Raw genomic sequence first — 18688 nt, forward strand, 5'->3', positions numbered from 1 at the left:
CGCTCACCGATAAGGGGAACAGAGACTGGAACAATTGTTAATAGCAGGCAGGTTTTCTTGATAGAAAATATCCATTGCGTTAAAAAAACGGCTTACTTTGCTTCATCTCCGCTTTATAACATGTTGTATCTTACACCTCACTTGGAAGAGCTGGTTGTAAAACGTAACGGGTCTTCCGTCCTCACTAATTTCAGCTGAAACTAAATGGTAGGCTTAATGGCTTTTCTCCTCATGAAGAGTGCTCTTGAAAAGGTCTGCTCATAAACAACCTGCCACATTTTACTTACAGCAGCCAACAGATTCTATATCAAAGCTCTGTACTTTCCCCACATAAGCCGAGTTTTTTTTTTAACCCCAACACACATACTGTGGGGTTTAAACCGAAATGATAAGAAAAGCCCTCTCCAGCAGTGAGATGCAGTGAGCACAGGGAACAATGACACGGTGTTGCGTTAAAATATAGTATAGCAAGAAAAACTACCAGCAGCGTATGTGGCTCAATAGCTTTTTGGAAGTGAATCTTAACACATAACATTCCAATATGTGCAAAACACAGAAAGTAAAATGCTGCAATTCCCTTTAAATGACAATGCAAAGAGGCCAAAGCCTTCTTTTTATAGAAATGAGGTGGTGGGGACAGAAAAAACAATGCTGATAAGCCATAATGGAAGTGAAGAAGAAGTGGGCTGTTAATAAGACAGCTTGGAATGAATCCTTCCTCAGCCCATTTCAAATACACCACTCCTTTTTTTCCCCCCTCAAGATCAGCCCTTAAACAGCAGAGCAGCTGTGCCAGAACGTAGTACACTATGTAGTACAGAACCTAGTAGTACACATGCTAATATTCACCATGACAGGCCGTGCAAAACTTTGTTTGGAACCTAAAACGATGACCCTCTGTCTGTCACAATGTGACGCCAACAGTGATACCAAGAGGGCTAGTTTTCCTAGACCATGTAAGAAATGCTGTATTGGTTGCTCCCAGAAAAGCTTCAGCCTGCAGACTGCACTAATCCCTATGACTAATGCAGATATGAATTTTAGAAGACTCCGGCAGTCTAGTAAAACAACCCCTGCAGTTACAAAAACAGTGCTCTCATCCTCAGAGACTTCAAATGTAGTACTTGTATGTCTCAAATGCCAATGAATCACCCCTGTCAGGGCATTAAGTGAGATGCACAAACATGGAACAACAAAAGACAAGAGCTTCTACTACATCTTCCGACCTTGAGCACACAATCCAGTAATCATTTTCTGTTGCTATAATATTATGATTCCTCAGGAATAAAGGTTTATATCACTGAAAACCTGAAACTCTGACAATAAAGGCCCAAGTAATTAATTTCTCAGGCCTTGTCCACGGTTGTAAGTTACTACGGCAGTTATAATTATCTGTCACACTAACTGCTCCATCAAAATATCATCCCCGAAGTCTTTTTTTTTAAATGTAGGCTGAGAAAACTAAATACTTTGTGAGCATCAGAGAAACTTTTAAGAAAAATGAACAGTGTAAATTTTAGATACTGAATAAATAATTTAGGATAATTATGGCTCATTGATATTTCATGACAGACCATGATACATGGCTTCTTTCAAGAATGGAGTTTGGTTCTGGAAGCTGTTCCTTAAGATATATTTCACTAAAAGCAGATTTCACTCTTAATAGGTATGCACCCTTACTATTTAAGCTTCATACTTATTGACAGATCATAGTAGCTTCCTATGCTATTGAATGCACAGTTTATGGTATTGTGTAATATAATAAATACTTTGCAAAAAACAAAATCTTTAAATTGATTAAATAGATTGTAGAAAATAAAAATGTTCATGAATTAAACAACTCAGGTTATTTTAGGGAGGGGGTATTTATGGAAGCACTACGTTGCCTTTAATGATCATTTACATAACTGTAAAACTGTAAGACTGATTTTTTAAAACGTTACAGCAGTTTTATGTAAAGTAGAATTTGTACAAGTCAAGTGCTATATAACCTGTTATTGGTTGACTAGACTTCAAAATTAAATATGTAAAATTTTGTAAGTTATTAAGTAAAACAAAATCTTGGTACTTGAAAATTTGCTATTTTTTGCAGAACAATTGGCGCTCTCATCAAAAACCAGGCTATTTCCCTGATTCCAGCTATCCTGACTCAGCTTCTCTCCTTGCTAGACGTTTTCTCTGGACAGAGTTATCAATCTTTCACTCGCTATGGTGCTTTTTACGGAATAACTCCTTTCTGCTGACAGCCATCTGAGAAGTGAGAAATTAAACTCAGTACTCAAACACAGTGGAACCGAACTGTGCCTGAACAGGTTTCTATCTCAGTCTCTTCTAAAGTTCAAAAGCAGTAGGAGGGGGGAGTTCCCCAAGGGAACTGCTTCAGAATTTCCACAATATCAATTGATAATGCTCATTTTCAGTTGAGCATTACACAGATAGCCAGGAGCGACTGTATATCACCCTGCAACTCACAACTGGCAGCCCACTGGAACTAAGCAGGTGTGAGCCTGGTCAGTACCTGGATGGGAGACCTCCTGGGAAAGCTAAGGCTGCTGCTGGAAGAGGTGTTAGTGGGACCAGTAGGTGAGTGCTCACCCTGAGGTCTGTATACATTATATTGATGGTGATACTGTACTAAAGATTCTGTCCTACGGATGAGAAATAAAACAATCACTGTGGTCATTAAAAATCTCAGGGTGTTTCTTGCAAAGAGTAAGTGTTATCCTGGTGTGCAGGCCAAATTTCCCACTGGCCTTTACCAATCATGGTCTCCTAATAATCCCCATCTACAGTATCAACTGGCTTCATCACTCAGTTCTCCTCCCCACTGATAGCCGGGGTACAGTGAGAGTACTGGTGCACTATGTCTGCGGTCACATCACCCACATTGGCGGTAGAGGTTGAATGCTTGTGTAGAGTATCGCTAAACAGGAAAGAGATAGCTCTCTCACTGTTTTAGTGAGGTGCAAGCAAGAATCTGATCTAGTGCTTTTCAGTACAGCGTCGGCCCTAAGTGAAGCAAAGATGGGTGCATCCATTTCAAAAGCAGCAGAGACGTCCAGAGGGACATATGCCAAGGATCGATTGCAGTATACCACTTACCACTGCAAGCTCTCCTAAATGCACATCAAGTGGGCTTTAAACTCCTTGCTCTTTAGAAACCTGGTTCCGTTTTGCAGTATCACTCATATTATGAATCGAGTCAACGATGAAAAAATAAGAATATTAACTCTAATCACAGTGTTATCATCACTATTAAATGCTGAGAACTTAGGACTTAAAATGAAAGTGTGCACTCTTGACCAGCCTTGGTGTTCTTCAGAGGGTTTTAAATAGATATATATTCCTGTTATTCCACTTTCTGCAAGAATATGCACTTTTTTATTGTTATAGATACATCAGATGCAACAAGGAAAAACTAAATGACATGGTTAAAGGTCACATTTTATCCTAACCTAAAATCTTAAAGGGAATTTGAGATATTTATTATATTATCGACTCATCCATATCCTATCGGGGGAGCTGGAGCCTATCCTGGCAAGCAACAGCAGGATACACCCTGTACAGGATGCCAGTCCATCACAGGGCAGACGCACAGACACAAACACAGTCTCACATCTGGGCTGTTCTCCTAGAAGCCAATAAACTCACCAGTATGTCTTTGGACTGTGGGAGGAAACCCACGCGAACACAGGGAGAAAATACAAACCACCTAGATAACTCAACCCAACCCAGGGCACCTGCGCTGCAAGGCAATGCTGGAATCTAAGATAATAATAATAATGATAATTAATAATTGCTTGCACTTATATAGCGCTTTTCTGGACACTCTACTCAAAGCAATTTACAGGTAATGGGAACTCCCCTCCACCACCACCAATGTGCATCCCCACCTGGATGTTACATTTATTTGTTATATGATGTACAAGAATATCCCTCTCACTATAAACATGCGACTTAATCATGGTCCAAACTGACAAACCAGAAAGCTGACCACAATGGCAGTCATGGTGACATGAAACTACAGTAGGGATTCAGACTCATAATTGGTCATTCAAATCATATTGATTATCAGGCTTTCCCAAGAAATACAAGGATTTTTCCTTTGTAACTTTTGCTTAAAAGAAGAACACCACAAATGCATAACTACAACCCATAACACTACCCCAGACCTCATTTTAATTTGATGACCTCCCAACATTAATTAATAAATATTATTATTAGTAGCAGTATTCTCTCTGGACATTAGACACGTTACAATAAATCCAAAGCAAAATTCAGCTGTGGCCTCTTCAATTACATTAGCAACTGAAAAATTGTGAGCAGGGTTCAGATTAGCATAGGCAAGGAGCACAGGATTAATAACATCTACCCTTTACTCCAGCAGGACTTTCACACAATGGCACATCTTTACTGTCATGTGGCTTTCTGTATCAAGTGACATCCAATCAGTGTGGCAATTTCGCCAGATATGAGAGGGAAACAACTCAGTGGGGATCTGTAACAGTGCAGTAGGCGCGGTAGTCAGGGTAGCCTCCCTCCTCCTGTTTTTAGCAGCCTGCAGCAGTGGCAGTGATATCTCTTCACACAGCCTTCACCCCACCTCCACAGAGCCACTGTGAGAAAAACATTCATTAACCCACATTTGTTTTCTCCAACCTAAACTTTTTTTTTTTCAGAAACATGCAGTTTCTGGATATAGAGATCTATAGAAGAGCTAGACTCTTCCAGCAGGATGCAGATAAAATGTAGCCACATACCATGTGCAAGCACAGAGCATTTTCGAGTTTATTTTCTCGAGGTCCCCGATATATGTGGGGGTTAGGGACCAGAAAGTCACTTACCGCAAAACAATATATTTGCGGAAAGTTTCCCTCATAAGAAAAGCACTACAAGAAGCAAAATATTAGATTTTGATTTTCACAATGTTTTTTTCATTTCCTGAAAAAACAACACCTTCATTGATGATTTTGGTGCCTTGAAAAACAATGACAATTTTTCTGTCGAGACCCTCATCAATTCATCAACAACGTCAGTGCAAAACATCATGCAGTGGGGTGACTTATTGTATAACATAGCCTACCAGTACTATGCTTTTTGATTTTTGAGAAGTCCAGAAAAATGTTTAAGGAAGTTGTCTGCAATTGTTAAATTCATCAACTGTCTTCCTTACGATGAGTCTTTAAAATTAACTCATATTTTATGTGAGGTATTATGCCTGGTACAACTAGGCACATCTTCAAGTTCCACTGACAATCTAGTTTCTCTCAGCTGCTGAAGAAACAACTTGCTTCCAAACTGAAAGACTCCTGACTAACTCCTCTGTAAACTTCAATCAAAAAATAAAATTCTAGGACTTCACCAAAAAAGCAGATCTTTCTTTAGAAAGATACAGCAAGGGGTATAAAGAAGTTTGAGAGCAGTAATGTTGCTCTATATTCACCTTCCAGAATTACTCTCATGAAAGGTTCAGCAAATATTCAATCCAGAGAGACACTGATATTGGATGCCCTTTTTCTATAACTTAACTTCCTCTGTCCTTTTAGATTCATTACCAGAAATATCCGCAAGCTTAAAACAAAGTCAGATGGTTGCTATTACTAAGTGTAATAGCATGTTACACTTAGTAATGCTCCTGCATGGTTAGACCACTATAACTACAGGAAGAAATATAGACAGTATTATTAATTTCCTCAAATCTCTTATCTACAAATAAATGAAGATTTACAAGATTATCAACCCATGAGACTATCAATAATTATGTAGTGCGGTAAAAATATTTACATAAGACAAGACAAAATGTAGCTAAACGTCAAGAAATGAAGGGTAAAACATACAAACACCTAAGTTCTTCATCTTAGGTCTGCTCTATTCTTTACTCCGGACATAACCCTCATTCTTGCAACTACAGAGCTACAGATGCAAAGCTAGAATAAACCTTCCTTCTGGATTAGAAGTGCAATCTGGGGACGATCCCTCAAGGACAGAAAGCAAAAACAAAAGTCTCTTGGGTACAGACTGTGACTTCACCAGTCATATCCAACACAACACGCGAAGTGTCTTTTATACAAAAAAATATGTACAAAGCAATCCTCAGCTAAAGCCAGACTAAGCCCACTCCATAATAAATAAAAGGTCTTGAAATATTCAGTGAGCTGTAGACAAATCCTAGGAATCTCAAGGCAATAGAGCAAGTCAAGGCTGGAATCTAAAGCTCTGTGAGGTGAGAGAGAACTGAATGTGCTTACAATCAAGGAGGACTGTCAACAACACCTGCTTTTCCTCAGAACAAATAAAATCTGCAGCCTGAGACTTTCAAAAAGGCCCTCCTAGAGACAGCATCTGTAGTGAACCTGTTCTAAATACTGTAGCTTCAAATAAGTCTTGAAATAAATGACATTTTCCCCCCAAAAAAATCATAACATATCGAGGAACTATGTTATTTAAATAGTTCAGAGCACAGGAAGTTCAGTAATATAGACTAAAGGTTCCATGACCCATCCACAATGCAGTAATCATGATAAAACAAAAGCACGTTCTTCAAGCAAATTCACTTTATTTCCACTGACACAACAATGAACAAAAGAGAAAAAGTTCTAATTGCACCTGTTCCTATCTAATCCTTCTACAAGTCTGTAAACTAATTTGTATGCTTTTGATTACAACCTGCCTGCTACAAATGACACTTGCCAGTTTTCGACTTCCGTGGGGAAAAAAATGGTTCTCTAGAACGAAACTTCCAGACCGTCGAACAAATTAAACCAAGTGCCAGTCCTCTGTTCACAAGCAATACACGCCCACAAAGTGAAAGTGAAACTCCTGCCGTGTCCACTTCACCCATTTAGGCCACCACAACTCACCTGTCACTGCGCTGGACAGGCCTCCATCCCTGACCCCCACCCTGACAGCTGTTCAGGTTTGTTTTCCCAGTGCTGGCTTTCTGAAACAGCTGCCATTCCAAGGAAGCACAAAGAAGCCTCTCTGGCCTGATGTGAAAAATTAAGGAGCCGCAGTTTTGACAGTTATGACTCCTCGCAGATTTAGTAACTTATCTTTCTCCAGTTTTCGGCACCACACAACTCTCTTCTTCCCTGTGCAGCTGTTCCAGCCTTGCAGGATAAGGCCTGATTTTAGTTTTGCCCAGGCATGTCCCCTGACATTGCCAAATCTAGGCCCTACACTTCATCATTTAGCTAAACTGCTGATAAGCAAAGTAAGGGCTCTGCACATTTTATTTTATGGTCAATCTAAACTTCATGGACCTTAGTGAAGGATGGGACTTATAAAGAAAAAAACGATAAGGGTGAGTTCTCCAAGCAGCCACACAGCCACTGCGACCATTTTGTGTTCAACTGCATCTTGCAGAAAACCTGTACTCGCAGATTATTCTCCAGACCTCTAACTGGACTGTCATCTATCACATAGAGGATGTACACTGGGGAATGTCCCAACACTTTTGGGGAATCTGGACTATTATGAACAGCACATGTTTTACAAACCTCCTTCAAAGCCTTGCAGACAGGACTGGGTGAAACGTGAACTTGGGCTCTAATCCATCAACAGGAAAAGCCTTCACATGGTACACAGCTCATCGCTAGAGAAAGCACCATGGCAACCTTTCTCCTGTCGCTCCCAGCCCGCCACTTGTGGTTTCCCTGTGAAGTGAACTTCAAGTGTGGCGTTCTGGATGACCCGTGAACCTTCCTTCCCCAGGAGACTGTACAACCCAAGGTTTCTCCATGCCAAAGAGTAAAGTCACGTCCCCTCAAGGACTGGACTCCCAGCCTTCAGTAACACCCACAGACCTTTATTGAGCACTAGGGGAAGTATCAGCAAAGTATTTCCCCCAAGAGATCATCCTAACCTTAAAGAGACTGTTCGTAGCCAGGGGATTGACTGAACCACGATATTGGAGAAACCTAACCAGTATCAGATGCTGCACAACTCTCTCTTGCACCTATGTGCAAACAGCTGCACAAAACCAACATGCAAAATGCCTGCTCCAATTTTCTCCTTAAATCCCTTAATAGCATAACCTTAATGGTTTCCAGACACCTAAACCCACAAGAATGAATTGCTCAAAGCGACAGCTGCTCCGTTACACTTCATTAGCTAAAACTTAAATTTCTGTGCTCTTCTTGAGACTTCCTTCCCAGGAGCCATCGTGTTCACCACAGATTAAAAGCCCTACAATGGTAATACTGCCCACACTCATGTAGGCCTTGAGGCACACAGAGTGTGGCACATTCTGATGGGTTGCCTGACAACTAATAACACTGGCAGCATATCAATATAATACCGTATCTGGTACGACGTTCATATTTTGCAAATAAGACATTATTCATATATAATTTGAAGAATATGTTCTCTTTTGTATCCATATTTTCTAATATTGCATCGACACTTCAGCCTTGTTTCAACTGTTCCAACCCAAAAGATTCTGTGATGTGCAACACCCACTATGTTGCACTGTGATCAACCAGACACCCTGTATTTTTCTACTCTAATTTGCATCACTAAAAGAACCAGATCTGCTGTAGAACCCAGCTGATCGTTTTACTATTGTGATTGTGAACACTCATATACAGTACAGTGCTGGAAATCACTTCAGCGAATTCTAAGTTCGCTGTGCATGTTGCAATTGAAGCTTCCTCACAAAACGAAGCAATACATTATTACCATATGTACTAGAAAGAAGTGCAACAAGGACAAAAGATGAAGAGAACAAGATATATTATAACCTAGAGAACAAGATATACAAAATAGGTCTATATTATAACCTATAAACACTTCAAGAAAACAAAAATCACGGGGCTACTGCTGAACAGAGCAGAATTCTGCATTATCTGGGGCACACATTTCTGACACTGACCACCACTTGGTCTCTGCTGTTATTCAACGAGTTAGAAGGAACAGGGACAGTATCTGCAATCAAGAGAGTTTCAGGTTAAAAAAAGTGTGCGATTCAATGGCAAAAGAAAACAAGAGGCAATAGGCAGTGGTGTGATCAAATGGCAGTACATGAGATGCGATATAATGAAGCATTTGCCATAAACGCAAATTACAATTCATAATCTAAACAAAACAAAAACACCCACTGCGCAAAAGGGGCTGAAATCTAATTGATACAGTAAGAGTTTTTTTTTTTAACAAAACTACACTGCAGAGGTTAATATCATCAGGTCTAATGCTTCTGCAGACCTCTTCACTGCTGGACTAAACATACTTTTCCAAGCTGTGGCATACTCCTACATCACAGTGACCACATGCAGCTGCTCCTGTGGCGAGGCCATGTGTTCAGATGAAACCACTTTCAGGCCTGACATTCACAGTGGAATGTCACTCGCACGTCCCCTCACCAACGGGAGGTTAGATCTCTCGCAGAAGGAACAAAATCTGGTTATTTCAGTCCTGGCTGTCAAAGGCTTCCATTGAGTGGAATTCTTTTCTGGCAAAACGTGGTGCTGAGAGCACTGCAAGGGTCACAGCTATACACAGATAATGAGCAACTTCTGCAGAAAACATAAAATGAAAAAAAAAAACAAGTCTCCTGTGTCTGGTTTTCTGTGCGGCAGCAAACACAATTAAGGGGCACTGACCTAGACTTTTTAAAAAATAATTCTCTTCTTCTAGGGAGGAAAATAAATTTCGGCAGCCCTGTTCTTCCCCTAATTAGCTGCACGGCTTTCATTTCCTGCACTCCGCTGGCGTTTCTTTAATCCGAGTTTCCTTCAGTTTGCCTTTCAAGACACCCCCCACCTGTGCGGCTGGTATTTATGACCCCATGCACAAACCGCGAGACAGACGCCAGTGGGACACCTAGGGCAGCAGCTCAGCAAAACAAAGAGCTGGGGAAAAACAAAGAGGTTGCACAGGACCGAGCGCACGGCGATTCCTGCTGATTAAAATCAAAGTGGAGAGATACAGTACAGATTCGCACCCTCGGGGCATAAAGCACGCAGGGTTCAGGTTAAAAAAAAAAATCATATTACAATGCAAAATATTATTCCTACAAGAGCAAAAACTTTTAACCACTTATCCAAGAAGAGAAGCATTCACACAATCAACACTTAGTGGTGTTGCGTTTAGTAAACGTTTTCTGCATTTGCAGATCTGGATAAAGTGTTGTCGTCCGTGCCACGGGATACTCTTCTGTTCGGCTATTCCAGCACGTCCAAGTTCCCTCAGGCAGGTGGGCACTGCCATTACACTGCAGCTGGGTCCAGGTCAGGTCACTACCAACCTTGAGCCTAAGTCCCGTTTCTCTTCTTCGGATTGACCTGACCCAGCTGCACTCGGCACACAGTCACCATGCTCTACCGCGAAGCACCTCCCGATGAGTCTGTAGCCATTACGCATCCTTTCCTTCAGCGATATCCCATAGTAATTTGCTGCATTTAGCTTTCCTTTAATCATGCTGAGGTTTCCACTCACTGCCCATTTAAATTAGGCGCAACCACAGACTGACATGCCATCCTGCTTCAGGACAGATGCTCTGAACTCACAAGCCCCTCCTTTTTGGTCTTTTTTAGGCATTTTAGCTGATGCTTCGGAAGCAGTTTGCTGTGGGACTCATCAGACCACAGGGTGCTTTCGTGGCAATAAGCAGAAAGCACATCCGCATACACACTAAATGTGCTTAGCTTTGTGCAGTTTCTAAAAGGCTTGTACCTTAGTCCCAAAACAGACAAATACCATTCTGCTATACTCTTGCAAAACTGATACTCTGTATCCTTACACATTATTAAGTAGTCCTTGTCCACCGGTCTAGGGTTTTAAATGACCTCTCTAATGGTTAGTCTTCCTGCTAAGATTTTTCACACTGTCTCCCATACCTAGACTTTTTTGTGCTCCGGCCCTATATTTCACTTCTTGACAACGGACTACATTTTATTTTTAGGAATATCAGATATATCTGCCTCCATCACATTACTTTCTCCCTTTGCAGTAGGTCACTTTGTTAAATCTAAAATAGTCTGACCCACTATCAAAGTAATTAGCACCCCCCCATCACTTCTAAGGGAAAACCAAATAAAAATCTGTGTCAACTAATCTTATGACAATAATTACTGCCCTGCCGCATAAACAAATTAACAACGGTAAACCACGCATGAAAACATCTGTCCACCCATGAGTGTTTTTGTAGAGAAGTTATTTGTCATAGCGATATTATTGTAATTCTGATTATTATTATTATAATACATCTGGGATTATGAACTTCATGATCCTCTGTTTCCCTCATTTTGCATAGTTTCTATTAAAGGCGCTGGTCTTTAATTTTTAACCTTTGACTCATGTAAATCATGACTAATTGTGCCTGGAGAACATGAGCAGTCTAGTCATGTCAGGTCGGCAAACAGAACAAAAACATACATTTGTTTGTGTTCAGCTTTGAAAGCAATAGATCAAAAGAGGACCACTGCTGAACTATGACTTCAGCCTTCAAATGAGATGGATAAGCACAATACCTCCAGTCCAGAAAGCTCCCTTAACAGCTTCACAAGCTGTCAAGACCATACATAACTGCATAGTTAAAACTATGATCAGGTGAGCTTTTGAAAATAAACATTGAAGCCACAAAAAAGGTTTTTGAGTCAAACTGAACCTTCTGGGTACATACCAAGAGTCAAGACAGAATAAAAGGTCCTGTGATCTGCCTCCATGTCCACCATGAGCTTTTTCCTACTTCATCACCACAGACAAACTACAAATCTGCAAATCAAGTTTCAAGTATAATTCTCCATTACCCACAAGACAAAATGTTTTCACTGCTGGTTTGGTGAGGGGACAGAAATAAAATGTTATCATTTGACTTTCCTTTCATATTACTGCGTCTCTGCTATCAGGAGGAACACGGTCACATTTTCCTGAGTTTTTAAAGAATTTACTAGAACATCCCGTGAAGGGGAGGCCTAGTGGCACAGAGGTTCTCATTGCTGCCTCGCAGGACTGGGGCCCTGGGTTCAATTCTGGACTCTGGGTGTCATTGTGTGGAGAACCCCATGTTCAAGTGGGTTTCCTTCCAAAGTACAAAGAAATGCTGGCAGGTTCATTGGCTTCAGTGAAAACTGGCCCTGGTGTGAGTGCATGCTTGTCTGTGGGTTAACCCCAACTCTAAACCTAGACCTACCCAGGGAGTACCCCGCCTTGAGCCCCTTAGATAGGCTCTTCTTCCCCCCATGAATCTGAATTGCATGAAGGGGTTGGAAAATGGATGGAAACAGAAATGGATTTTATGGACATCCCATGAAAATGACCATCGACCTGACACGGACATGGGGAAAGATAAGATTTCTAAAGCAAACTTTCACATTTCACAATTCTCCAGGATGCCTTGCAGGAATTCTCAACTAGATGATAACTTCAAGGAAAATTTACTAAGATACTTGCAGTTCTATACCTAGACAATCTAGATCAATTATGCAATAGTATCACGGAACCACCTTACAACAGTACTGGATGAATCATGAACAGAGATGTCAGGAATAATTAAAAAATATTTGAGTCAAGACAATCTCTCTCAGTTGCTGGAGAGCAGGGGGTGGCATGGGGATGTGTGGAGGGTGCAATATAGCACACATGGTCTCGACACCTCCACGGGTGTATGGAGGCTCTGTGTCCTGGAGAACCAAACTCACAGGCCAGGTTCTCCATTCTTCCAAGTTCTCAAACGTCATTTGAAGACTTTGGGTGGAGCACAACGAACAGATCTCACAGCCGTTACATGAGGTCCCAGAAGAGTGACAATGTGAGAGTCTCAAATGCAACACAAGGCACCGAGTATCCGAGAACAAAATTATTCAGTAAAGGTGGCACACAAAAACATGGACTATTATTATGTCCCCAGAAGCAGAGCAATGGATTCCCATTTCTTTTGGACGCAGTATTAAATAATGAAAGGAGAACTTGAGTGCCAATGTTTTCAGTTTCTGTATCCAAACCAGAAGACAGCTTCATATTTTGTCTATGTGCAAGCTATTCCACAAAGCCACTCAATGTAGCTCCACCATGTGCTTCACTAAGGTGACAAAGAGATCAGTGCATTTTTGTACAGACCTGAAGAAAACTCAATATTGGTCATATCTTGAGTACCTCCTTTAGTATGTCCTTACTGAACAGGGACAAATACAATGAACACAAAATATTGCCTCCAACCGTGGTGAATTTCTTTACTTCCTGGTCTAGTGGTTTGAAATAAGGTCCTTTACCAGGATGAACACTCTTGAAGGAAAAAAGAAACATTAATTTGAAACCTCGTTACCCAAAGGGCCCCTTTAGTGATTTATCCAGAAGAAATATTTCACGTTTGAATGAGGATCAACACATTGGACCATGACTGTGAAAAATAAACCAAAAATATAACAACTTCACAGTCTCCTTTACCAGCAGGAGTTTGGTGAACCAGACCTTCTTTTTCACTTTCAGAAAATGCCCACAAGCATCAGGTTTTGTATCCGACCCAGTTTACTGCAACAGTGTCTCAACATCTTGGCATCACACTAATAGTCATTTAATGTTTATTTTCAGAAGGATTTGTCTTCTTCCAGAACCAATCACAACCACAAAACACGACACACAGTAGTATTTTATTATATCCTTTTAAGAAAAAATAAATAATGCAGTGCTCTAACAAGGCATAAAATGCCTTGTACAAGTCACATTTCATTTAATGTATCTGCACTCAAAACCACATGCTGTACACTAGTTTTAAATACTTCTGATCCAAGCAGGATCATACCATAATATAAAGCAACTATAAATTTGAATCAGGTCAAACGCGACCATAACTAAACTCTCCTTTCCCGGAAATAATGTAATAAAAACCCTTGCCTTCTCTTTACAGATGTTTGATGATAAAGCAGTATCCAAATTAGGCGTTGATCGGCCCTTACATTGTTAAACACATGCAGATTGTTACAATAAACAGTGTTTTCTGTCAAGTGCCGTCATTAATCAGTTGCACGCGCCAGGAACCCTTTTCATAGGCAAACGCGTGCAAAATAATCACACGTGGATTGCGTAACGCAATAATATTAAATATTTAAATGCAGTTCCTTTGCCATAGGAGACTGCACATTGATATAGCAAATTACCGGACACGCCAACTCCAAATTGGTTCAAAGCAAAACGTTTGCTATTAGGAGTATGTACAAACCTACATGCATAATACGTAATTGTCACCTTTGCACGGTTTAGTAAACACACAAAAAAAATAAAATTATAGAAAAGTCAAATAATTATTCATCTCAATGCAACAGAAATGGATAAATCACCACAAAACGTTACAAATGTAGGATATAAATATTATGGTCTAGCCCCCAGACCTTTTAATCAGCCTCTGTCCTAGACCAGTTCACCTACATAGTCCACTCTGTATGTGAAACCAGCCCCATCAGTGTGAGTGCGCATTTATTCGTGTTGGGCAGAGAAAAGACCATGATTAGATAACAAGATGTTCCATATGAGAGAATAACGTTAATTTGCTAAAAAAAAAAGATACGGTCACCCCACCAACCCGCTACAGTAAACCTCTTGCAAAGAAGCCTGATACATTCAAAAAGATTAAGACTGGCTGCTTGACGAACTACCAACAGTATTTCAGCGATGCCCCACCAATATGAACTTGATCTATATTAGAACTTCGCATAGCGCATATCATTTTGTTTAGGACTTACCCATATCGGCTGATGAAATGCACGATAGTCCCAGACACTATTAGGATGCGGATGATGCCGAAGACTTGGACGACTGAGTAAAAAAATGTTTTAATTTTTTTTTTTTAATCTGGAGATGACCGTGCCGGGATTTTTAGTCACATAGACATCCGGGCAAGGCCCACCTTAAACCCGCACCGCGGCGTCCCCAGTAAGCAAAGCAGTGCACTTCACAGTCCCGCACACCAGCGGAAATCGCTGCTGCTTTACACGCACAGACACGGGGACCCCGCAAAGTTAATGGACTCGGGTTATGCAATTCTGCCAGGGGAAACTGATCTTCGTAAACACTGAAATGACATCAATCCTCCCATCTAATTATTTACTTCCTTCTACTCTAGCCGGGTTGCAGCTTAGAGAGCACCGACTCCAACACAGGGTGAGAGCCCGCCCCTCGCGTTGCTCTTGATTGGCCACTTGGCTGCACGGCAGGGAGTTGCTCCGCTGCTGATTGGACAAAGGCGGCGTCATCCGCCTGCGCCACGCCCTGCTTCGCGGCTTGGGGTTATGAGTGCTTTGCACCGCTGAGGTCTTTGAAGTCTGCCTTGCAGGTAGTAGTTGAACTTCACTGACACATCACATGTCACTACTAGTGTCATATCTGGTCTTACAGCATCATTTTCATTGATTTCTGTTCACGCACCTATTTTTTTTAGTTTTCGTTACAAATGCGATTTAAGGTTCTGCACAGGCTGGACCCATTTTTTTGGGCTTATGATTCGCAGAGAGTGGATCTAAATGCGGATCAAACAAAAACGATATTGCTTCATTTAGTTCACGGGCCCTCGCCAATAAATTCTAATTACGCAAGAATGCACCATGTCTGGCTTACCTGTAGTCATCTGGGAATACAGCACCATTATCTGAATTCACAGCACAATGCTTTTAGGTCACCCTGTTTGATAAACTGGGACAGCTGCTGAATACCATGTGCCAACATTTATTTTTTCTAAACTTTTATTTTTCTTCCAGAAGAAATATGTCCTTGTTATGTTGCTTTTCGTGGAGTAGAGTTCGTAGTGTTTTTTTTTACAAGAGACCTTTTTTTGAAAGTTCCAGATTTAATCTCTTACCGTTCTCAAAAGGAAGTAGAAAATGAAGCAAACGGACAGTTTTCAGCAGTGCTAACCATCTTTCGTATTTTTAGGATTCACTTAAATGACAGCATTACCAAGATATACGGTATCACAAGTATATGAAGGAGAAATTGTTGCAGTGGTATTCCTGCTTTTCTTGATTTATGCAAGACTAACATTTGCGGTTGTAAAACGTGATTTTCACTATAGACAGCTACATTGTCTCCTTCGGGCAAATGGGAATAGCTCTCTCACCTTTTACAAACATTTCGAAGAGGACTTTCAGCAGGATCTTTCCTGGGGAATTGGGAAACAGCAAACGCCCTGTGCAAAACCCCCTGACATACTGTAACCCAGAGGTTGTTGGTGAACAATCCATCAGAATAATTGTTGCTTTTTTAAACCAATGGTAGACTCTCCAGATTTTGAAACACACTATAATCCCCAAACTACTGTATTTGATCAAATATTGTCACTTTCTGTCAGATTCTCACACATTCCTCCCTTCCCCTGTTGGACATTTACCCTTGACTTAGACAGGCGTCGAACATCCCCTTTTTAAGTCGCAAATGTTATAAGACCTTGGCATCTGCATTTCAGTCAGGCTTCAGAAATGTCCTTGCAGCTCATTACACCATTCTACAGTTATCACAGTCTCCCCACCAGGTTCAGTGGCTACAATTTCAATGGCTTCAGACACTTTTCTTTCTTCTCCTACATTCATTCTTCAGCAATTAACTGTTGTGTGTCTTACCCCCTTTGTTACTTAACAATATGCCCCATAGAAAAGAGAAATAATTGCAAAAGATATCATAAACAGAAAAGAAAGGAGGACTAGCCAAATACAATTAAGTCAATATTTGACTTTAATACGAATTGAGGTTAGAATTATGGCATGTTATGTTTAATTATGTTATTGTATATCAAAATTCACATATTATACTGTACTTGGCAATCTTTTCAGGATGTAATTGTGTACACTTGTTGCACTCTTATGATAGTTCAGAAAGAACAATTGCAACAAATCATAGATCTGATTAATGTAACATGTTTGACCTTCCATGTCATGCATCGTCTTTCAAATCCAAAGTTCTTGATATATTATTCGTGATTTTTATCAGTAACCTTGATACTTCAAGCTTTCCTTTCTAAAAAAAAAAATCTGGTGGTATAAGGTCTGGTATTCATAGCTGTTGCTAGAATCTTGCCTGGTCCTCCAGCACCTTATAAGTTTGAAAAAGAATCAAGTAAACATCAATTCAATGCTGACAAATACAGTATAAAGGAGAACAACAACATTTGGGCTGCTGAGCCTTCTTCTGGTGTGCTCAGCAGCCTCAGCAGAAGGCCATTTTAGATGTGTGGACCATTCAGATTGATGAATGTATGTGAACTAGTCTCCTTCTGGGACTGACTAGAACATTTGGCATAGGGCTCAACATGTTGTACAGAAGGCCCAACAGCCAAAATGTTGTTTCTCTCCTTTCTATTCGTCAGCAAAGGTATAACCATAATGTTTTCCTTTGCAACCTTCTCACACTGGTATAGCTTCCCACTCCAACATTTCATTATTCTGTTGTCTAACCAAGTCCTGTTCAAATGATGTGCAACAAGACTCCAGACTGTAACATCTTGACGTTTTGCAGCAGAAAAATCATGGGGCTGCTCTCGGTACCCTGATAGAATTGGCTCCCTGAAAGGAAATTCAGGTGTTCCCTCAAGGGCAAAAATCAAAGTTCATGGTGGTGATGGGTCATGAATAGACTTCGAGGCAGAATGCAAAGCCTTAAACTCTACTGATGGCTGCACTGCCTCCATCCCACTCAGCCTGTAGGAAGTGGACATGCTAGGAGGGGAAAGCTTCCGTGCAGAGGGCCTCAGCAGAAATCCCATCATAGATGGTTCAAGATGTGGCACCGGCTGCTTGTTTGAGTGGTGTTTTAGACCAACATCACTTCAGTTAGCAGTGCCCAACACTTGGACACACTCTTCTTTGTGTGTAAGGTGACAATGTGAGAGCAGTGTAGCGGAGCTAGTGCAGTGACATCAGCGCTCTCCCTACGCGTAACAGGGACCTCAGCTGCCTGGGCTGAGGGAGGTCTCCTTTAGCTCACATGGTTGGTGCCCTGTTGCCTTACGCCGGAGACACCAGAACCGCGACGATCACACAGAATCAGTAGAAGAAAGGCATAAGGTAACGCTGGAGGCTATTTGTGCATCAGGGTACCCGGCCTTACAGAAGTCCTGTAGAAAGAACCAAGGTGGCAGGAGAACAAACATATCATGTCAAACAAGGCCACAGTCACTCTTGTATAAAGACTCCAAATCATTTCTATTGCCTCCAGACGGAAGCACTGTCTCCATTCAGCCATCCTGTGGACAGGAGTTCCACCATGATGTTTTAGACACAGTCCCGTCACGCAAATATCCACCAAATCTGTCTGTCCCAGTGCTGTTGCATGATCTAACATTAAGATAACCTGTTGTGTTCACCTCCAACTTGGTTCAACTGAGAACTTGTCCGTCTTCAAGGTAGTTAAGCATTTATATTCCCAGTGCTCATGAATAAGGGCCTGGGCCACAGCCATTCACTTGGAAAGACTCCACGGAGCCAGCGACAGGACTCTTTTCACACTAGCACATGAGAAAAGACAAGCCTCTCAAATACAGAGCTAAATAGATATCTGTTAAGCCACCCGAGATCAAGGATTTGACAAAGAGTTCCTTCATTCTTGCTTACCAACGAATGTCCCAGAATTATTGGGGCATCCCAATAACAGTGCCTCGTTTGCATTGTGAGTCAATTAAAGGGAAAAGTAGCTCTCTCACCACAATGGGGGCATCTAATGGTTGGTATCTTGATGGTCAGTACTCTGCTCGTACAATCGGTGCCAGAAG

General features: G+C 41.1%; 1 protein-coding gene across 3 annotated transcripts in view; it reads right to left on the reverse strand.

Moving 5' to 3' along the window:
• rap1gds1 (RAP1, GTP-GDP dissociation stimulator 1) overlaps positions 1-15103 on the reverse strand; it is a 73774-nt gene extending 58671 nt beyond the window's left edge. For 2 of the 3 annotated variants that reach the window (XM_088624751.1, XM_088624743.1), the window contains exon 1: positions 14676-15103. In XM_088624751.1, the coding sequence (XP_088480877.1) occupies positions 14676-14679 (4 nt within the window). In that variant the 5' untranslated portion in view covers positions 14680-15103. The remainder of the gene's footprint in view (positions 1-14675) is intronic. The other variant, XM_088624761.1, reaches the window with a different exon arrangement.
• Between the last annotated feature and the right edge of the window lie 3585 nt (positions 15104-18688).

This window comes from Lepisosteus platostomus, chromosome 1, assembly GCF_059453375.1.
Source record: "Lepisosteus platostomus isolate fLepPlt1 chromosome 1, fLepPlt1.hap1, whole genome shotgun sequence".
NCBI lineage: Eukaryota > Metazoa > Chordata > Actinopteri > Semionotiformes > Lepisosteidae > Lepisosteus > Lepisosteus platostomus.